Source organism: Pararge aegeria, chromosome 27, assembly GCF_905163445.1.
Source record: "Pararge aegeria chromosome 27, ilParAegt1.1, whole genome shotgun sequence".
Classification (NCBI taxonomy): Eukaryota; Metazoa; Arthropoda; class Insecta; order Lepidoptera; family Nymphalidae; genus Pararge; species Pararge aegeria.
The window spans coordinates 8,134,950-8,152,180 of record NC_053206.1 but is presented as its reverse complement, the minus strand read 5'-3'; the positions used below and the strand labels follow the sequence as shown (position 1 = coordinate 8,152,180).

The window sequence follows — 17,231 nt, the reverse complement described above, 5'->3', positions numbered from 1 at the left end:
AATGAATACGGTAAGATGAAATCAAACCAGCTCACGTAGATTTCTAATAAAACCTTCCTCAGCCAAGACACTTTGCAAAACCTTTTTCTTTCCCCGTTTACGCCTTTCCAAGCAATCCCACCGCCAACTGACGTTGAGGTTGCAATGAAATCATTACAACCCTATAGTGTCCAACGTATAATACAAGTAAGCGCGCCTGTATTTTAAAAATAGCAATTTTGAAACAGCTACGAAATCACAAAAAATCAAATAAGATCCGAGCGTCTATATTTTGAAAACATTCAAATTCAAAATCAAAATTTTTAATTCATGTAGGTCTATCACAGGCTATAATTGAGCCTCTATACATATATGTTAATAGTGAGGGGATGGTGATAACTTCGTTCGCCAACTTAAACCTAAAGCTACGAGTTCCAAACGCGCCCTGGTCTAAGAAGAGCCCACAACAAACTTAGCCGGGTAATTTTATTTTTTTTGTTTCGTGTGATTCTTGTAAGACATATGCAACCATGCTCACACACTGCTGGGTATTTCTCTCGGAGAAATTCTCACACTCTTTTACGGTTTAAGCCGCTTGTTTCCAGCAACTCGATTCGTTTTATATAAATAAATAAATTAATAAGTATACGATGAAAATACACACCGCCATCTTTCCCCAAAATAAGCGTAACTTATGTTATTGGTACTAAGATGACTGATGAATATTTTTATAAATAATATACGTAAATACTTATAATAAATACATAAACAACCAGACACTGCCAAACATTCATGTTCATCACACAAAAATACGGCCTTGGACTCAGAAAGCAGGGTCGCTGCCCACTGCGCTACAATCGTATCAAACGTAACTTACGTCGAGCTTTATCAACATGAAATAGCCTATATAACTGATATTATAAGTTTGTCTAGCATTACAAATTATACATTTACAAAGCCTCTAACTACCCCCGCTTTGAAGCGAAAGGTTCTGGTTGTTCTTTTAACAAAACCATTGAAAATGTTAACGTCAGACTAGGGTCACACATAGACATCCTCAGCCTAATAGTGTCACAGGCCTCTTCTTCATAGAACAGAGTAACAGAGCGTAGACCCACCTCGCTGATCTAATCCGGGTTAATGGGCTTTAAGGCTCCCCGCACACACATCAATATTATTGACAATATTCTGCATTCAATATTGTACGTGTGCCGTATTGAAGAGTTGAAGAATTTGTATAAAATATTATCAGTAATATTTACTGCGTGCGAGCAACCTTACGACTTTTATCACAAGTTAATGATAATCTCCGATATTGCCTACTAAGAATTCTTTAATAAAAAATCCTGATATTTCACATGTTTTGTCTGGATTTGAACCCAGGAACTCCGTAAAAATAAACTCGTTGTGAACTAGGGTACATAAAATTAGATGCTCATCATATCAACCCATTACCGGGCCACTACAGAGCACGGGTCCCCCCACAATGAGAAGGAGTTAAAGCCGTATTCCACCACGCTGGCCCAGTGCGGATTGGTGGACTCCACACACCTTTGAGAACATTATGTAGAACTCTCAGGCATGCAGGTTACCTCACGATGTTTTCCTACACCGTCGAAGCAATGGATATTTCAAAAAGTGAAGTCGAAGCCCTACTCACTGGGCTATCATTAGTAATTCATTCAAGCGAAATTTAATATTATTTTTTAACAAATTACCGGTTGAAATTTTAGAGACGTCGTCGCGTCGCTCAATAAGTTCAAAGTTTATATAAACCGTAAGCTTATCCTGTTATAATATTACTTAAACTATAAAAAATCTTGGATGTGAAATGCTCTAACTTCGTAGATAAATATTACTTGACTTCACAGTGATATAGTGATAACAATAAAAATACCCGGCTAAATTTGTTGTGGGCTCTCGTTGAGAACCCTCGTAGTTTTAGGTTTAAATTGTGGACGTAGTTATCACAATCCAATCACAATCATGTGCACATATATGTATGAACGCTTCATAAGTGCCTGTGATAGGCCTACATGAATAAAGAGTTTTTGAATTCTAATTTGGACGCTCGTATAAAAATATGTCAAAACCAAAACAACAAAACTTGCTTTCAGTTTGAACTGGACTTTTGGGGCGGTAATCTGAGACATCATAACTAATATAATCGAACAGAGAGAGTTTTTTTTTGTCAAGGAGTTTGTTCCTACATAGGAACAATTAAACTTGATTTTTGGCAAACAGTTTGTTATTATGAAAATTAAGCTTAATTTGCTATACTCCGCGAACAGCAGGAAAATCTTTATGGTCTAATTTATAATTTCTTCAATCCGTATACTCCTCACCAAACAGATCCTCGGCAATGTACCCTCTACGCACGTTTCGCTCCGAAACCGGAACATCCTCAGTAGATGTTGACTTTACAATGAATAATTGTGAAGTCAATGATCTTAATGGATTCCGCAAAGTAACGCCTGCTTCTATCCAAACAGTTTGTTGACAGGACGGAGAGTAGCATAAGCTTTTATAGCAGGAAAATAACACAGGATTTGTAAAAAACAGTAACATGCGGACCAAGAACGAGGTACATTAAAAAGTGTTTCAAAAAATTTAAAATTATATACCAAAAACTGAATACGAAGTTTTAACCATAAACATAATACATATTTGATTACGAAAAAAATAGTAAGATTATAGGCGCTCACCAATTTTCCATAAAAATCCAAAAAATCACTGAACTATTCAAAAACTCCCATGTTTTATCCTCTGTCGAAAACATGTGTGTCTGTCCGTCCCGTTCCCTTCTAACACTGCTCTCGCAAGGCCTATAATCGTGTGACACGCTTCAATAGTTTTACGCGTTTACTGTCACAGACGGAGCGTTGCACGGTGGTACGTTTTATCCCGGAAAAATAAAGGGTAGGTACCTGTGGGATTTAAAACCTAAAATAATCGCGAACGAAGTCGCGAGAACCAAAAAATAACTTGCAATAGATAAAACTAAGGGTAAAAACCATACATTTACGTTAGGTTTTACTGATGTTGAAATGGTATATCGCGCGCCTGAGTGATTTTTATAGCAAATGCAGTTTTAACACTATTTGCTTCATTGGTATTTCATATGGGCTTCAGGGCTTCCACACATGATTTCTGTATATTAAAAGAAAAGAATGCCAGTCTCTTTACAATTGTTATAGAAGGTACAAATTATTCTAGCGATATTTGATAGTCATACATTATTTTTGGAACTTCCAAACTACCTAGTTTGAAATATTTTTACTCATAGAATATGAAATACAATCGGTCCCTGGCGACTTTTTCCGCGTGTAACTTTTGTTAATAGCAGCACCGAGGGATGTTTGACGGCCGATTTTTGACGGCCAAATGGCGACGTGGGCAGCGACCCTGCTTTCTGATTCAAATTCAAATTCATATTATAACTATTTATGTACATTATTCATAAAAATATTCAGATGACTGCATCTTAGTACCCATAACACAAGCTACGCTTACTTTGGGGCTAGATGGCGATGTGTGTACTGTCGTAGTATATATTTAGTACCTAGGTAGGTTGTTTATTCTGCGATGCAATGGGTGTGTTTGTTATTCCGATCTTTATTTAGCAAGCTATCAACTAGATTTTTGGCGAAGAGTTAGTTGAAAGGACAGAGAGTTATTGTGCGACTTTTGATCTTGAAATAACACCAATTTCCCAAGGTTGGCTACACCAAATATCGTCCTTTTGACGTCCTGATAAAGTAACCGAATGACTTTCATCGCGGATAACACCGCGGGGCGCAGTTAGCTTACTAACTGCGCCCCGCGGTGTTATATAAACAGCTTAGATGTTTCTGTGGTATAGGTACCTACGTAGTTAAACCGCTCGCTCATATAACGTGTTCTCACCTTTAATGAAGGGATGGTGATCAGTAGCGCGTGTAGACAAAACAAAATGGCCGTGGAGACGCCCCGGGTACAATAAACGTTGTAATATTTACATTTTTGACTCTTGAAACTATTGTCTGTGTATTATGAATATTAAGAAGAAGAAAAAACAATTTATTGCACGTTAAACATATAGGAAAAGAAACAGTAAGGAGTATACAATAAACAACGTAGACATGCAAAGGCGGCCTTATTGCTGCAAGCAATCTCTTACAGGCCACCTTTGTAAATAGGACTTACAGCAAGAGAACGGGGAAGAGTGTTGTAATGTATAAATTCAATGACATAGATAATTTAAATAAATATAAGTATACGTAATATATAAATATAAAATATCCATAATATATATAAATATATAACATACATAATAAATTAATTTAATTTAATTTTCTTTACTTCGCGAAAAGCAGGAAAATCTGTTTGGCGTAATTTGTAATTTCTTCAATCTCAAAGAGTATAAAACTCAACACCAAACAGATTTTCGGCAATGTTGGCTACGCACGTTTCGCTCCGACATCGGAGCATCTTCAGGAGATGTTGACTTTACCGTGAATAATTGCTAAGCCGTCATCATCTCATTGTAAAGGCAACATCTCCTGGGGATGCTCCGGTCTCAGAGCGAAACGTGCGTAGATCGTCGAACATTGTCGAAGATCTGTTTGGTGTGGAGTATTAAGATTGAAGAAATTTTAAATAACATCATACAATTCCTGCTTTTCGCGGCGTATAGCAAAGTACCTGACGGCTGCTTCTATCCAATTGTCTGAGTACTTTAGTTTGGTTGGCTTCGGCCGTGGCTAGTTACCACCCTATAAGCAAAAACGTGCGATTTACAGTTCCGGTACGATATCACGTAGAAACCAATTAGTATTTTAGTTATTGACTATATACCAGCTGTTGCCTTACGTTACGAGTAGTTCAACATTTTCTTGCCCGCAATTAAAGAGTCGTTTTCGAGCATTATACTCTGTATCATCAAAGTAAAATAGATCTAATGCCACTCGACATAAAGTCGCAAATCCTGTACTTCTGATTTTTGTTTTACAAACGTTCTTTAAACTTTAAACGTTAAAGAATAGTCAGGAAATTTGAGCTTTCACGGAATGCAAAAAAGGCTACAGATGAGATTGCAGTCAAGGGTTTACTTTTATGATATAAGCTGTCCCTCGCGACTTCGTCCGCGTAAAAGTCAACCTTAAAAGATAGACATGTGCTGTCGCGGACCCTCTTTTATATATCATAATCATTTAAAACATAACAAAATATTATACATGTTTAATCGCAGTGTACGACATGCAAATACTTAATTTACTATACATCACCACTCAATTACAAATATATTAAACATAATAAAAATTGTAATTATAAGAATGTCATATGTTTATTAAGATTAGAATTAAAAGGTGTATTAGTTGTATGTCATAATCAAAAATAAGAAAATTATAAAAAAAGTCTGAATGAATGTTTCGTGGCAAAGAATTATTTTAGAGAATAAAAACACTTATCCACCAACCAGTCGTGTAATTTAGCTTTGAACTTCAAGAACGGTAACTCAATTATAGTTTTTGGTAATCTTAATATATATAAATCTCCTGTCACGATGTTTGTCCGCGATGGACTCCTAAACTACTAAACCGATTTTAAATTGAATTGGCACACCGTGAGCAGTCTGGTCCAACTTAAGAGATAGGATAGCTTAGATCTTTAATTATAGTCGCAATTTTATTTTATTGCAAATTTTTTGTCTATAAATAATATGGTATTATATATACTACTATACTCCTTATATATAATAGCGATACTGAATACTTTAAAAGCAAAATCAAACGCAGACGAAGTCGCGGGCAACAGCTAGTTTATTATAAATCATTATTCATTATCAAACAATAATAACAACTTTTGGAACAGACCGCTGTTTTGCATGGTGGATAATATATTTTATTTTGATATCGGGTATTAAATGATACATTTCCACATATCTCGAAAAACCTTCTTCTATACTTTTTTACGAAGTATATTGATTTGAAGATGTACTCGTATATACTCGGTAGCGTTAATAATTTTAGTGATTTAAAGATGGGTTTGCATGATTGCTAATGCACTTTTTTTTAATAATAAAAACTTTATTACTTTTTAAAGAAAACATCTTTTTCATACATGATTTTATCGAAACTGTAATCGTTTACGCAGCGGAGGCTCTCAAAAGGAGCAAAAAACTCAGATTTTGAACCATTCTTCAAGACTTCATTGGTCCTGTGCTCCGTACCGACACATAGGTTACCACCCTACCGACAAAGACGTGGTAAATATTGGATAGAAGCAGGCGTTACTTTGTGGAAATCCATGATATGTTATCAAAATTAAGCAAGAAAGCTTTACAATGAATAATTGTTAAGCACAATAACAACTTAACAATTATTCATTATAAAGTCAACATCTCCTGAGGATGCTCGCGTACAAACCCCGAATCGGTTTGTACGCGACATCGCACCGGAAGACTAAATCGCTTACCACGTCTTTATCAAAATTAAGCTTAATTTGCTATACTCCGCGAAAAGCAGGAGAATCTGTATGGTGTAATTTATAATTTCTTTAATCCTTATACTCCAAACAGATCTTCGGCAAAATACCCTCTACGCACGTTTCGCTCCGAAACCGGAACATCCTCATGAGATGTTGACTTTTTTTTTTCCCTCACAGGGAGATTTAATTGTCTCCTAGCCGTGCGGCTAGGAGACAATTAAATCTCCCCGGGGAAAGGGTAAAGATTTACCTTCTCCCACAGCTTTATCAACTCTCAGAGCACTGGCGCACAAGTGGAAATAATATCCAAATAATATATGTGTATTAATAAACGGGGGTAAACTTCTCCTATTTCATGTTCCAGTGATTTAGCAGGTGGGCACGTTAATTATATACCTCGTCAGGGGATATAATCGGGGGATATAATTTTTATCTCCCGCCCGTGCTAGCCCTACAGGAGGGGAAATCCTCATGGACACCCGCAGCGCTAGGTAGGGCCGGACTTTTACCGGTTAAAACCCCCCCTGTACCTCGTTGACCGTGTACCTTTCGGCATAAACACGACAACGATTTTGAAAATTTTTCTTTAGATGTTGACTTTACAATGAATAATAATAGGCAACGACTCCATGCCTTGCGCTGTTCAGTTCATGTTTTCATCTCCATTGGACTGCGTTTATTGCTTACCTTTCACCTTCAGCATATAATATATTATATTATATGTTGCGGGTGACACAAGATGGCCTAGTTACCGCACGTGGATCGCCTTACTATCATCGCTTGAACTATATGCAATGCACTAGGTTACATAAGATTCATAATTCATAAATCGTTTAGAGGAAATTGCATACAATTCTACAATAAACTCATTGTCATCTTGGAGATGTCTCTTAAAAAGTTCAAAGTTTGTATTAAACGTAAGCTTATAGAAAAGTCCTATTATAGTATAAAGGACTATGTAATCGACAAAAAAGCTTGGGTGTGAATTATTGGTCTAACCAGGTTGCTTTTCTAATATTTTTAAATTACAATGTGAAATTAATTGTTAAACATAAGTTTGTTGTGGGCTTCTTCTTAGACCAGGGCGCGTTTGGAACATCCCGTAGCTTTAGTTTTAAGTTTACGAATATGGTTATCGCCATCATCTCACTACCGTGTACTTCTCATGTAATGTAAGCATCAAAAGTGCCATCTACGACGCCCTGTGTCCACCAACCTGAGCCGTAGGTGTTAAGCCACATGCGCCTGTAACTACACCGGCGACCACACGCTTCACACCGAAACACAGCATTGAAAAATTCCCATTAGCGGCAGAAATACGCATGGTTTAGCTCTGGTCGAGCTCTGTCATAAAAAACTCTTCTATTTCTGTACTACTGTAGACGGCCGAGTGGCGCAGTGGGCAGAGACCCTGCTTTCTGAGTTAGAGGTCGTGGGTTCGATTCCCACAACTGGAAAATGTTTGTGTGATGAACATGAATGTTTTTCAGTGTTTATGAATGAATGAATGAATACACTTTTATTGTACACCACATAAACATAACAAATTAAAAGTAAAAATTTAACAAAAGGTATACAATTTGGCGGCCTTATCGCTACATAGCGATCTCTTCCAGGCAACCAAAGGCGTTAAAAACAGCTCAAGAAGAGAGGTAGGCGGTGCATTTAACTGTACTGTGTTGCAAATAAACATGCATAAACCTATATATACAAATAAAATATGTTCATATAACAAACTTACAATAAACTATATAGATAGTGATAATAATTAATATATACCTATATAATTAATATCAATAATAAATAAATATATACAATATTGTCAAACCACAAATAAAACAGAAGGGAATAGGCAAGTTAAATATCCGCAGATGCAGACAAAAAATGATCTTTGACAAGTTTTATCTGTATTTTATAAGTATTTATGCGTATTATATTCATAAAAAAAATATTTATCAGCTATCTTAGTACCCATAACACAGGCTACGTTTGCTTTAGGGCTAGATGGCGGTGTGTGTATTGTCGTAGTATATTTATTTATTCATTTCAAGTGTTTATAGTAAGCCTTCGGAATATTAAGTCTGTCTGTTTGTAATGTTTCTACTACAATTCAGATCTATCGAGCATATGGCATATTCTACGGAGCTGTATGTTTTACCACAATTCAGATGTATCGAGAAGAAAGCAGATTCTGCCGAGAAGAGCCGCCAAGAAAATCAGCAGATTGCATGTTTTTCATATGTTAAAGTATACTGTATGTAAAGCACTCTTTTCTCGAGTTCATATATCGAACCTTTTCTGAAAGTCACCAATGTTTTTACAGTGATAAGTGACATAAAGAAAATGATGTTTAAGAAGAAATTATTTTGATTTTAAAGACCTGAAGTAAGGGCTTTAAATGTTGTTTCTTGTATTTTCACAGAAACGCAATATCGTCTTTATTTCAACTACCCATTGAAGGGAGTATTATAAACATTATTATATGTATTGTAATATTATTCCAGTCCAAATAAAAACCAATTTCAGAATACACTATCATATAATTTGTCAATTACGCAGACAATATACTTCCAATTTAGAGTCTTAAAATAATTACTCTTTTACTAATATATTCGTTTCCCTTTTTCCTTTTTCCTTTTTAAACTCTCACCAAATCATCCCAAACGCCCGATGTCACTCTTTTCATGCTATCCTTTCTCCTTTTTTTCCCGCGTCGCTTTAGTCGCCAGTCCTTCCAACTTTCCAACGTGCCAGCACCTTCTTATCAAATATAAATACTCCAAATCCATTACTGTTTTTATCAAAAGGATTCATTTTATTGATTTGCATATCATCTCGTATTGATAATCTAGCTTAGAATGGCATTTATCTGTGACGAAAATTCAAGTAACCTTACAGTATATACAACATGTATATGAAAACCGAAATATAACTACACAGGCTTTAGACGCACATTATTAACTGTCTCTGAGACTTATCTGTGAAACCGAAACGCCAATAGTTTTTGAATAAACCACTGCCATAGTTTTTAATGAAAAAAATTTTGTACATGACATGCAAAAAACGTCCCTTTTGGACAAACATTCTGACAAATAAATTATATCACAAACAGATCAGTATTAAAATTTTATTATTGTTGACGTTTTCATTCTTATCGTTAATTTTAGGAAGTTGACCCCTCTGGCGCTGTGTCTTATAAGTGGTACCAGTACCAGGTTCCATTGTTGAAGGTTCAATTTATAATTGTCTATGGTTTGCTCTGGTTGGAGGCCGCTAGTTACCATCCGACAAAGGAGTGCCGCGAAGCGCATTAGCTGACCGGTTTTTTCAAATTCAAAATTTCTTTATTCATGTAGGCCTATCACAGGCACTTATGAAGCGTTCATACATATTTGTTAACATAATTGTAACGGGATGGTGATAACTTCGTTCGCCAACTTAAATCTAAAGCTACGAGGGTTCCAAACGCGCCCTGGTCTAAGAAGAGCCCACAACAAACTTAGCCGGGTAAATTTATTTTTTTGTTATCACCATCTTCCAGTAAATTTAAATTAAGCTATGAAGCTAGAGCAATTCACACCCAAGCTTTTTTATCTTTTAAATAATCCTTAATGTTAGAATAGGACTTTTCTTTTTTAAATCGGTTAAAGAGTTAATATCTCACGGACCGACACATCAAGCTGGAATGCGTCCGTGTGTCCGGCCTGTGTCGTCACGCGGACATGATCAGAAAGATGTCAGGGTTACGTAATGTCTCGAGTTAAGATGCTGGAAGTGACCATGACTGTGTGAGTTCGTGGAAATGTCCTGGTATTCTGACTGTGTGTGGACGATGAATTTCTTAATGACAAGGTAGACTGGAAGCCACCAGGTCCACTCTCATCTCCCACAAGGTAGAAAACTGATTGTAAATGTTGATGTTGGAAAAGAGCAACTACTGAGTTCCTTGCCGGCTCTTCTCGGTAGAATCTGCTTTCCGAACAGGTGGTAGAGTCACACAAACACCCAAACTTTACGTTTTCAAAGTGCTTATATTAAGCTTACTTTTGGCGCCAATTGGCGCCGTGGGCAGCGACCCTGCGTTCTGAGTACAAAGCCGTGGGTTCGATTCCCACACATGAACAATGTTTGTGTGATGAACACGAATATTTTTCGTGTTTATGTATGTCTATCTTTCTATTTATATATAAAAGAGAAAGTGTGTGGGTATGTTCCGTATAGGCTCCGAAATGGCTGGACCGATTTCAATGAAACTTTAAGGGAATCTCCGGATTGACCTGGCGAGTAATACTGTAAAGTTTTGTGACGATCGGAGCACTCCTATTGTTGAACTGTGAAACTGTAAAAAACAGCTTTTGTTTACTATGATGATATTCTATTGTTGGGTGTACATGGGTGTAGATAATGATCTTCACCCGCTCGAGAAGAGAATAGAAGAGAATGAATACGGAGAGAAATAAATGATTTAATATATTATGAGACTTAAATTAAAAATTTAATGATGTAAGTTTATTGTTTAAATAAAATAAAACAAAATCTAGCCCGGCGAAGCGGGCTGGGTACGCTAGTTATTCATAAAAATATTCATCAGTTATCTTAGTATCCATAACACAAGCTACGCTTACTATGGTACTAGAGGGCGATGTGTGTATTGTCGTAGTATATTTATAATTATTACTCGAAATAAATGAATTGTGAAATGATGGTCGCCCCGCGGCTAGTGAAAGCTGTAGTGGCTACCGCCCTACGGCCTTGCGCGACACGAGGTGAAAGTTTGCTGCGCATCGGCTCAGCAATTAGTAATAACCTGTTGGCAGCGAGCTGACCCGACGGGCCGCTGCGGAGAGCGCCGGTTCCGCTTGTATTTGGACTACTTAGCCTAGCCAATACGTAAGCTACAAAGATCCGAGCGTTATTTGCTATACGCCGCGAAAAGCAGGAGAATCTGTATGGTGTAATTTATAATTTCTCCAATCCTTATACTCCACACCAAACAGATCTTCGGCAATATACCCTCTACGCCTAAGTCGTGTCTATAATGATCTTGCTCTCGCACTTAACAATATTGATCCATATTGTCAAAGACCGAATGATTATAAACGTGCTATGTCGGATTTAATTTGTAGTTTTCTTTTGTTATGTTTTAGTTTTTCTTATTGTTATACTAGCAATCCCCGCGAATTTCATTTCGCCTTAATATATTTTACATCTCAATTTATTTATAAAGTACAATACGTAAAACTCATCTTACTCCGGAACCTCTCTATAGGTCACATCAACAGTTTTACGATTAGGTATAGACAACTTGACGTGCGCTGTCGGTTGTGTTTTGTTACTAATAAAAAATATTGTATTTTAAAACTTATTCTCCAATTCCGGATTAACAGGAATCAAAGAAATCAAAAATAATTAAAATCGGTCCATCCGTTCTTGAGTTATAAATAGTGTAACTAACAGGACTTTCTTTTATATATTGTAAAAATATTCCAGTCCAAATAAAAACCAATTTCAGAATACACTATCATATAATTTGTCAAATACGCAAACAATATACTTCCAATTTAGAGTCTTAAAATAATTACTCTTTTACTTATATATTCGTTTCCCTTTTTCCTTTTTAAAATCTCGCCAAATCCCAAACGCCCGATGTCACTCTTTTCACCCTATCCTTTCTTCTTTTTTTCCCCGCGTCGCTTTAGTCGCCAGTCCTTCCAACTTTCCAACGTGCCAGCACCTTCTTATCAAATATAAATACTCAAAATCCATTACTGTTTTTACCAAAAAGATTCATTTCATTGATTTGCATATCATCTCGTATTGATAATCTAGCTTAGAATGGCATTTATCTGTGACGAAAATTCAAGTAACCTTACAATATATAGGTTATTTTTGTTCAACCTCTTTGTATTTTTATTATAGTTTGTAGTGTTGATATCGGTGATTTTGTAGTGAATGCTGTGACACTTAAAGTGTCTAGTCACACTGATTAGAGACCAAATATTTGTAATTTTCCTTTGCTATGTATTGTAAACAAGCTGTTTGTGTTCCTTTAATAAATAAGTAAATATGGTTTACTGTTAATAACTTACTTTTAAATGCAAAAAAAACCAAGTTTTGCCTAACGTAAAAAAAATTGATAAAAACATCATAATAAATGGAGAAACACTTAAAATAGAAAACTCCACTGTTTTTCTAGGAGTGACCTTAGATTGTAAGCTACAGTGGGGTACCCATATAGAAAGCCTAGCGAGTAAACTCAGCTCAGCTGCATATGCAATCAGGAAAATTAGACAGCTTACCGATGTTGAAATAGCTAGGCTTGTTTATTTCGCATACTTTCACAGTATTATGTCCTATGGGATCTTGCTGTGGGGAAAAGCTGCAGATATTGAAAGTATATTCATACTACAGAAAAGAGCCGTACGATCAATATATAAACTTGGGTCAAGCGAATCGCTTCATGTTAAATTTAAACAAATAGGTATTCTTACAGTAGCCTCACAATATATTTATAATAATATAGTCTTTGTGATACAAAATATTACTCTTTGTAAACAAAAAGCCGAAATTAACAATCGACTTACCAGAAACGGACATAAATTAGTGATATCTGCATATCGTCTGCGAAAGGTGCAGATGTCCTTTGTGGGGTTGAGTATAAGCTTTTACAACATGATTCCTAAGAAAATTCTTGACCTACCAATGCATACATTTAAAAAATGTGTAAAAACGCATCTAGTACAGCGAGGTTACTATACATTTGATGAATTCCTCAATGACAAGGTAGATTGGAAGCAGCCAGCCTCGCTCTCATCTCCCGAAAGATAGCAAAATGTATGTAAATGTTGATGTTGGAAAAGAGCAACTACTGAGTTTCTTGCCGGCTCTTCTCGGTAGAATCTGCTTTCCGAACCGGTGGTAGAGTCACTACAAACATACATACTTGACGTTTCAAAAGTGCTTATAAAGTAGGCCTACTTGAAACAAATGAATTTGAATTTAAATTTGAATTTAAACAAATACGCACGTTACGTTTCGCCCCGACACCGAAGCATCCTCAGGAAACGTTGACTTTACATATTTAGTATATACTCCACACCAAACTTTTTTAGATTCATAAATAGTAAAGTCAACATCTCCTGAAGATGCTCCGGCGTCGGAGCGAAATGTGCGTAGAGGGTACTTTGCCGAAAATATGTTCGGTGTGGAGTATAAACGCGTTTGGAACCCTCGTAGCTTTAGTTTTAAGTTTGCGAATGTGGTTATCGCCATCATCTCACTACCGTGTAATTCTTATGTACGCATCAAAAGTGCCACCTATGGGCCTACTTGAATAATGATATTTTTGACTTTGACTTTGACTTTGACTAAAGATTTGAGAAATTATAAATAACACCATACAGATTCTCTTGCTTTTCGCGGAGTATAGGAAATAAAGTATAATTTTGATAACATATTATGGAATTCCGCAAAGTAACGCCTGCTTCTATCCCTATAAACATTATTTATTTCATCATCAGCATCACATCAATCCATTACCCACTACAGAACACGGGTCTCCTCCCACAATGAGAAGGGGTTAAGGCCGTAGTCCACCACGCTGGCCAATCACCATCATGTAGGATTCTCAGGCATGCAGGTTTCCTCACGATGTTTTCCTTCACCGTTGAAGCTAGTGATATTTTAGTAACTTAAAAAAGCGTATGTAAACAGATGTGAGGGCTATATATATATATATATATATATATATATATAGCTGCCCTCAGCGCCATCTGTCGGGCTGATTTGTGAATCTAAACCATCCAGGGTGCCACCCAAACGTATACCGAAAAATTCATTGAAATCGGTCCAGCTGTCTAGGAGGAGATCAGTGACATACACACGCACACAAGAAATATATATATAAGATATCTGTTTACATACGCATACGCACAAACTGACTGCTGCCATTCCGCAATAGAATAATAACACTTTCATCAGTTGAGACTTTTATGTAATAAATTTTAATACGTTTACCTTTACACCCACCTCTCCAATTAAGTTAGTAACTTTCTCCAATACCAATAGTTTGTTTTTTATCTTTAGTAACAAATGCCGGAGCACGCCGATGTCTCTCATGATAAGGTAAAACGGCATGCAAGGAGCACGTCCCGCAACATGCCCTGTGTCCACCAACCTGAGCCGTAGGTGTTAAGCCACATGCGCCTGTAACTACACCGGCAACGGTGGATTGGTGGACTCCACACACCTTTGAGAACATTATGTAGAACTCTCAGGCATGCAGGTTTCCTCACAACGTGTTCCTCCACCGTTGCAGCAAGATATACTTTAATTATTTAAAAAACATAACTTTAAAAAGTTGGAGGTGCGTGCGATTATTATAAATAAACTAGATGTGTCCTGCGGCTTCGCCCGCGTAATTTTGGGAGGCAGCGTACTGCTACATAGTATACACATATAGTCATATATGAGATTTGAGATTTTTTCACAAACATTTCTTTAACTCACGTAATTATTTTTTTCAATGAAAAGTATACTATATTATTTCTAATACCTCCAAGAATATGTATAAAAAGTTTCATGAAGATCAGTTTAGTAGTTTTCGCGTGAAAGCGTAACAAACAAACTTACATTCACATTTATAATATAAGTAGGGAGTAGGGATTGACTCCGTATAAGATAAAACAACTGCAGTGTTGTATTTTGGAGCCCTGTGACTCCCATTAAAGCTAAGCTAACATTTTCTTGAAAATTGTTTTTCTATGAATCTGGCGTTTCAATAAAAAAAATATTTTAGTGAATGTAAAAAGAATAATCAAGCTTTATTTCATGACTAGTTGACCCGCGCAACTCCGTCTGCACCAAATCGTTTTAATATATTAAAAAAACCTAAAAACTAATTGCAGCGCTACCTACCAAGTCCAGTTTTATTTCCTAACTATGTTATTCGCGTCCCGTCTTCGCCGTACGTGTTATTCTATACCCGTCGCCACTTCTAAGCGATAGGTTCAATTTGAATAATTTAAAAATGAATTAGCAGGTATATAATCAAACTTAATATTTATATTATTCTATTTCTTTCGCATTTATATTAATAGGATGGCACGCATGCATTCGATAGCTGTCCCATATGCCTTGCGACTCTGTGAAGAGTTATGTCCTTTATCTCCGCCAATATTTATCAGATCTCCATCAAAATTAGACAGTTCATGCTTGGTAGTATACACTTTGGAATAAAAAAAGAATTATTAAAATCGGTTCAAATTTAACGGAGCTATGAAGTAAAATTTTTAAAAACTATTATCCCATTTCCCGGAGGAAACTTATTGTTTATCGGGATAAAAAGTAGACTATATGTTGACCCGGAATATCAACTACCACTATACCAAGTTTCATTTGTATCCGTTCAGTAGTTTTCACGTGATGCCCGGACAGACAGACAGAAGGACAAAAATTAAATAAAAATCTGTTTTGGACTCGGTATCGATTATAAAGCATACCCCGGAAAAAATTTCAAAATATATTAAATGTACAGAAATCTTCCAGTTACAGATTTATTATAAGTATAGATGTAAATATCATTTATCTAGTTACAAAAACAATTTGGAAGTGGCCTAAGATTCGTACTCTCCTCTGTACACGGTCACTCTGCTTTGTAAACGGTACTAAGGTTGATATACATTTATTTCAATTTTGGGTATAAGACCGCCATGTTGGGTATAAGAACGTCCATCATGTGTACATCACCAGCTGCGAAGGTTCCAAACATATAAATTATATACAGGGTAAAGCCACTTTCGCTGGGTCACATAATTTTAAGCTAATATTTGACATATTACGTAATTTGCGAACGTGAAGATTTTGCAGTGAAATTTTTCACGTATAATTTTTACATTAATTGCGCAACACGTACGTAAGAGGTTTAAACTTTAGGTTTATTTTTGGCTATTACCTACTGCGTTAACTACCTATTTAAATTAACTGTGTTTTATTTTATATTTTAGTAATATTTATTTTTCGTGATTTTCACTTTCTCGACTTCCTGTTTCGGCTGTTATAAATACTCACAGGAAAAAATATATCTACTCGTATATGCCCATTAAATGTATCTACGAGTATATTATTGTGTTCTCTACTTCTTCTTCTCTTCTCCTCTCCCTCTGCTATATTATATGTTATTTTATTTTATATTATTCTGTTTTGGTATACAACTATAATATATTAGTTGTTGCCCGCGACTTCGTCCGCGTTCATTTTTTTTTCGTTCCATTTAGGTTGTTCTACAGATGTTTTTTAAATTCAATAATCTTGTAAAACAAAGAACGTGTGTCTACTTATGTACTCTAACAATAGAAAAAAGGTATGTAATACATTGAAAGTTTTATTATATCGTATTATCAAGTTTATTTAAATATCACATAACAGACATATTCCTCCATAATTAAAGAAATCGACATTTTTGATTTTAGCATGCAGCCTATACATATTGATATAAACTTTTTTTGAAAAACTATATAATAACTAAATAAAACAAAAATAAAACTATAGCTAACTTCAGGGTGTCGGTTTTTTGTGACGGTGTGCGCGCGCATCGTAAAAATTTACTCTCTCATTTTACCCTAGCGCGCCAAAACTATAACTTCAAAAGTATATCTTTAACAAGATTTGTTTCGTTTAGGTGTATGTAGACCTTAATTTGTTTTAACTAGCGATAACTTCTAAGTTAAATGTGTAAATTTGAATTAATTGAAAAGTATTTTACTACTTTATTTAATGCCCTTTAT

The 17,231-nt window shown here is 35.8% G+C and overlaps 1 protein-coding gene across 1 annotated transcript in view; it reads left to right on the top strand.

The window, feature by feature from the left end:
* The first annotated feature begins 1 nt into the window (after nt 1).
* Nucleotides 2–17,231, top strand: part of LOC120635582 — a 57,718-nt gene continuing 40,488 nt past the window's right edge. Inside the window, exon 1 of the mRNA XM_039906593.1 lies at nt 2–10. Coding sequence (XP_039762527.1) covers nt 2–10 — 9 coding nt within the window. The remainder of the gene's footprint in view (nt 11–17,231) is intronic.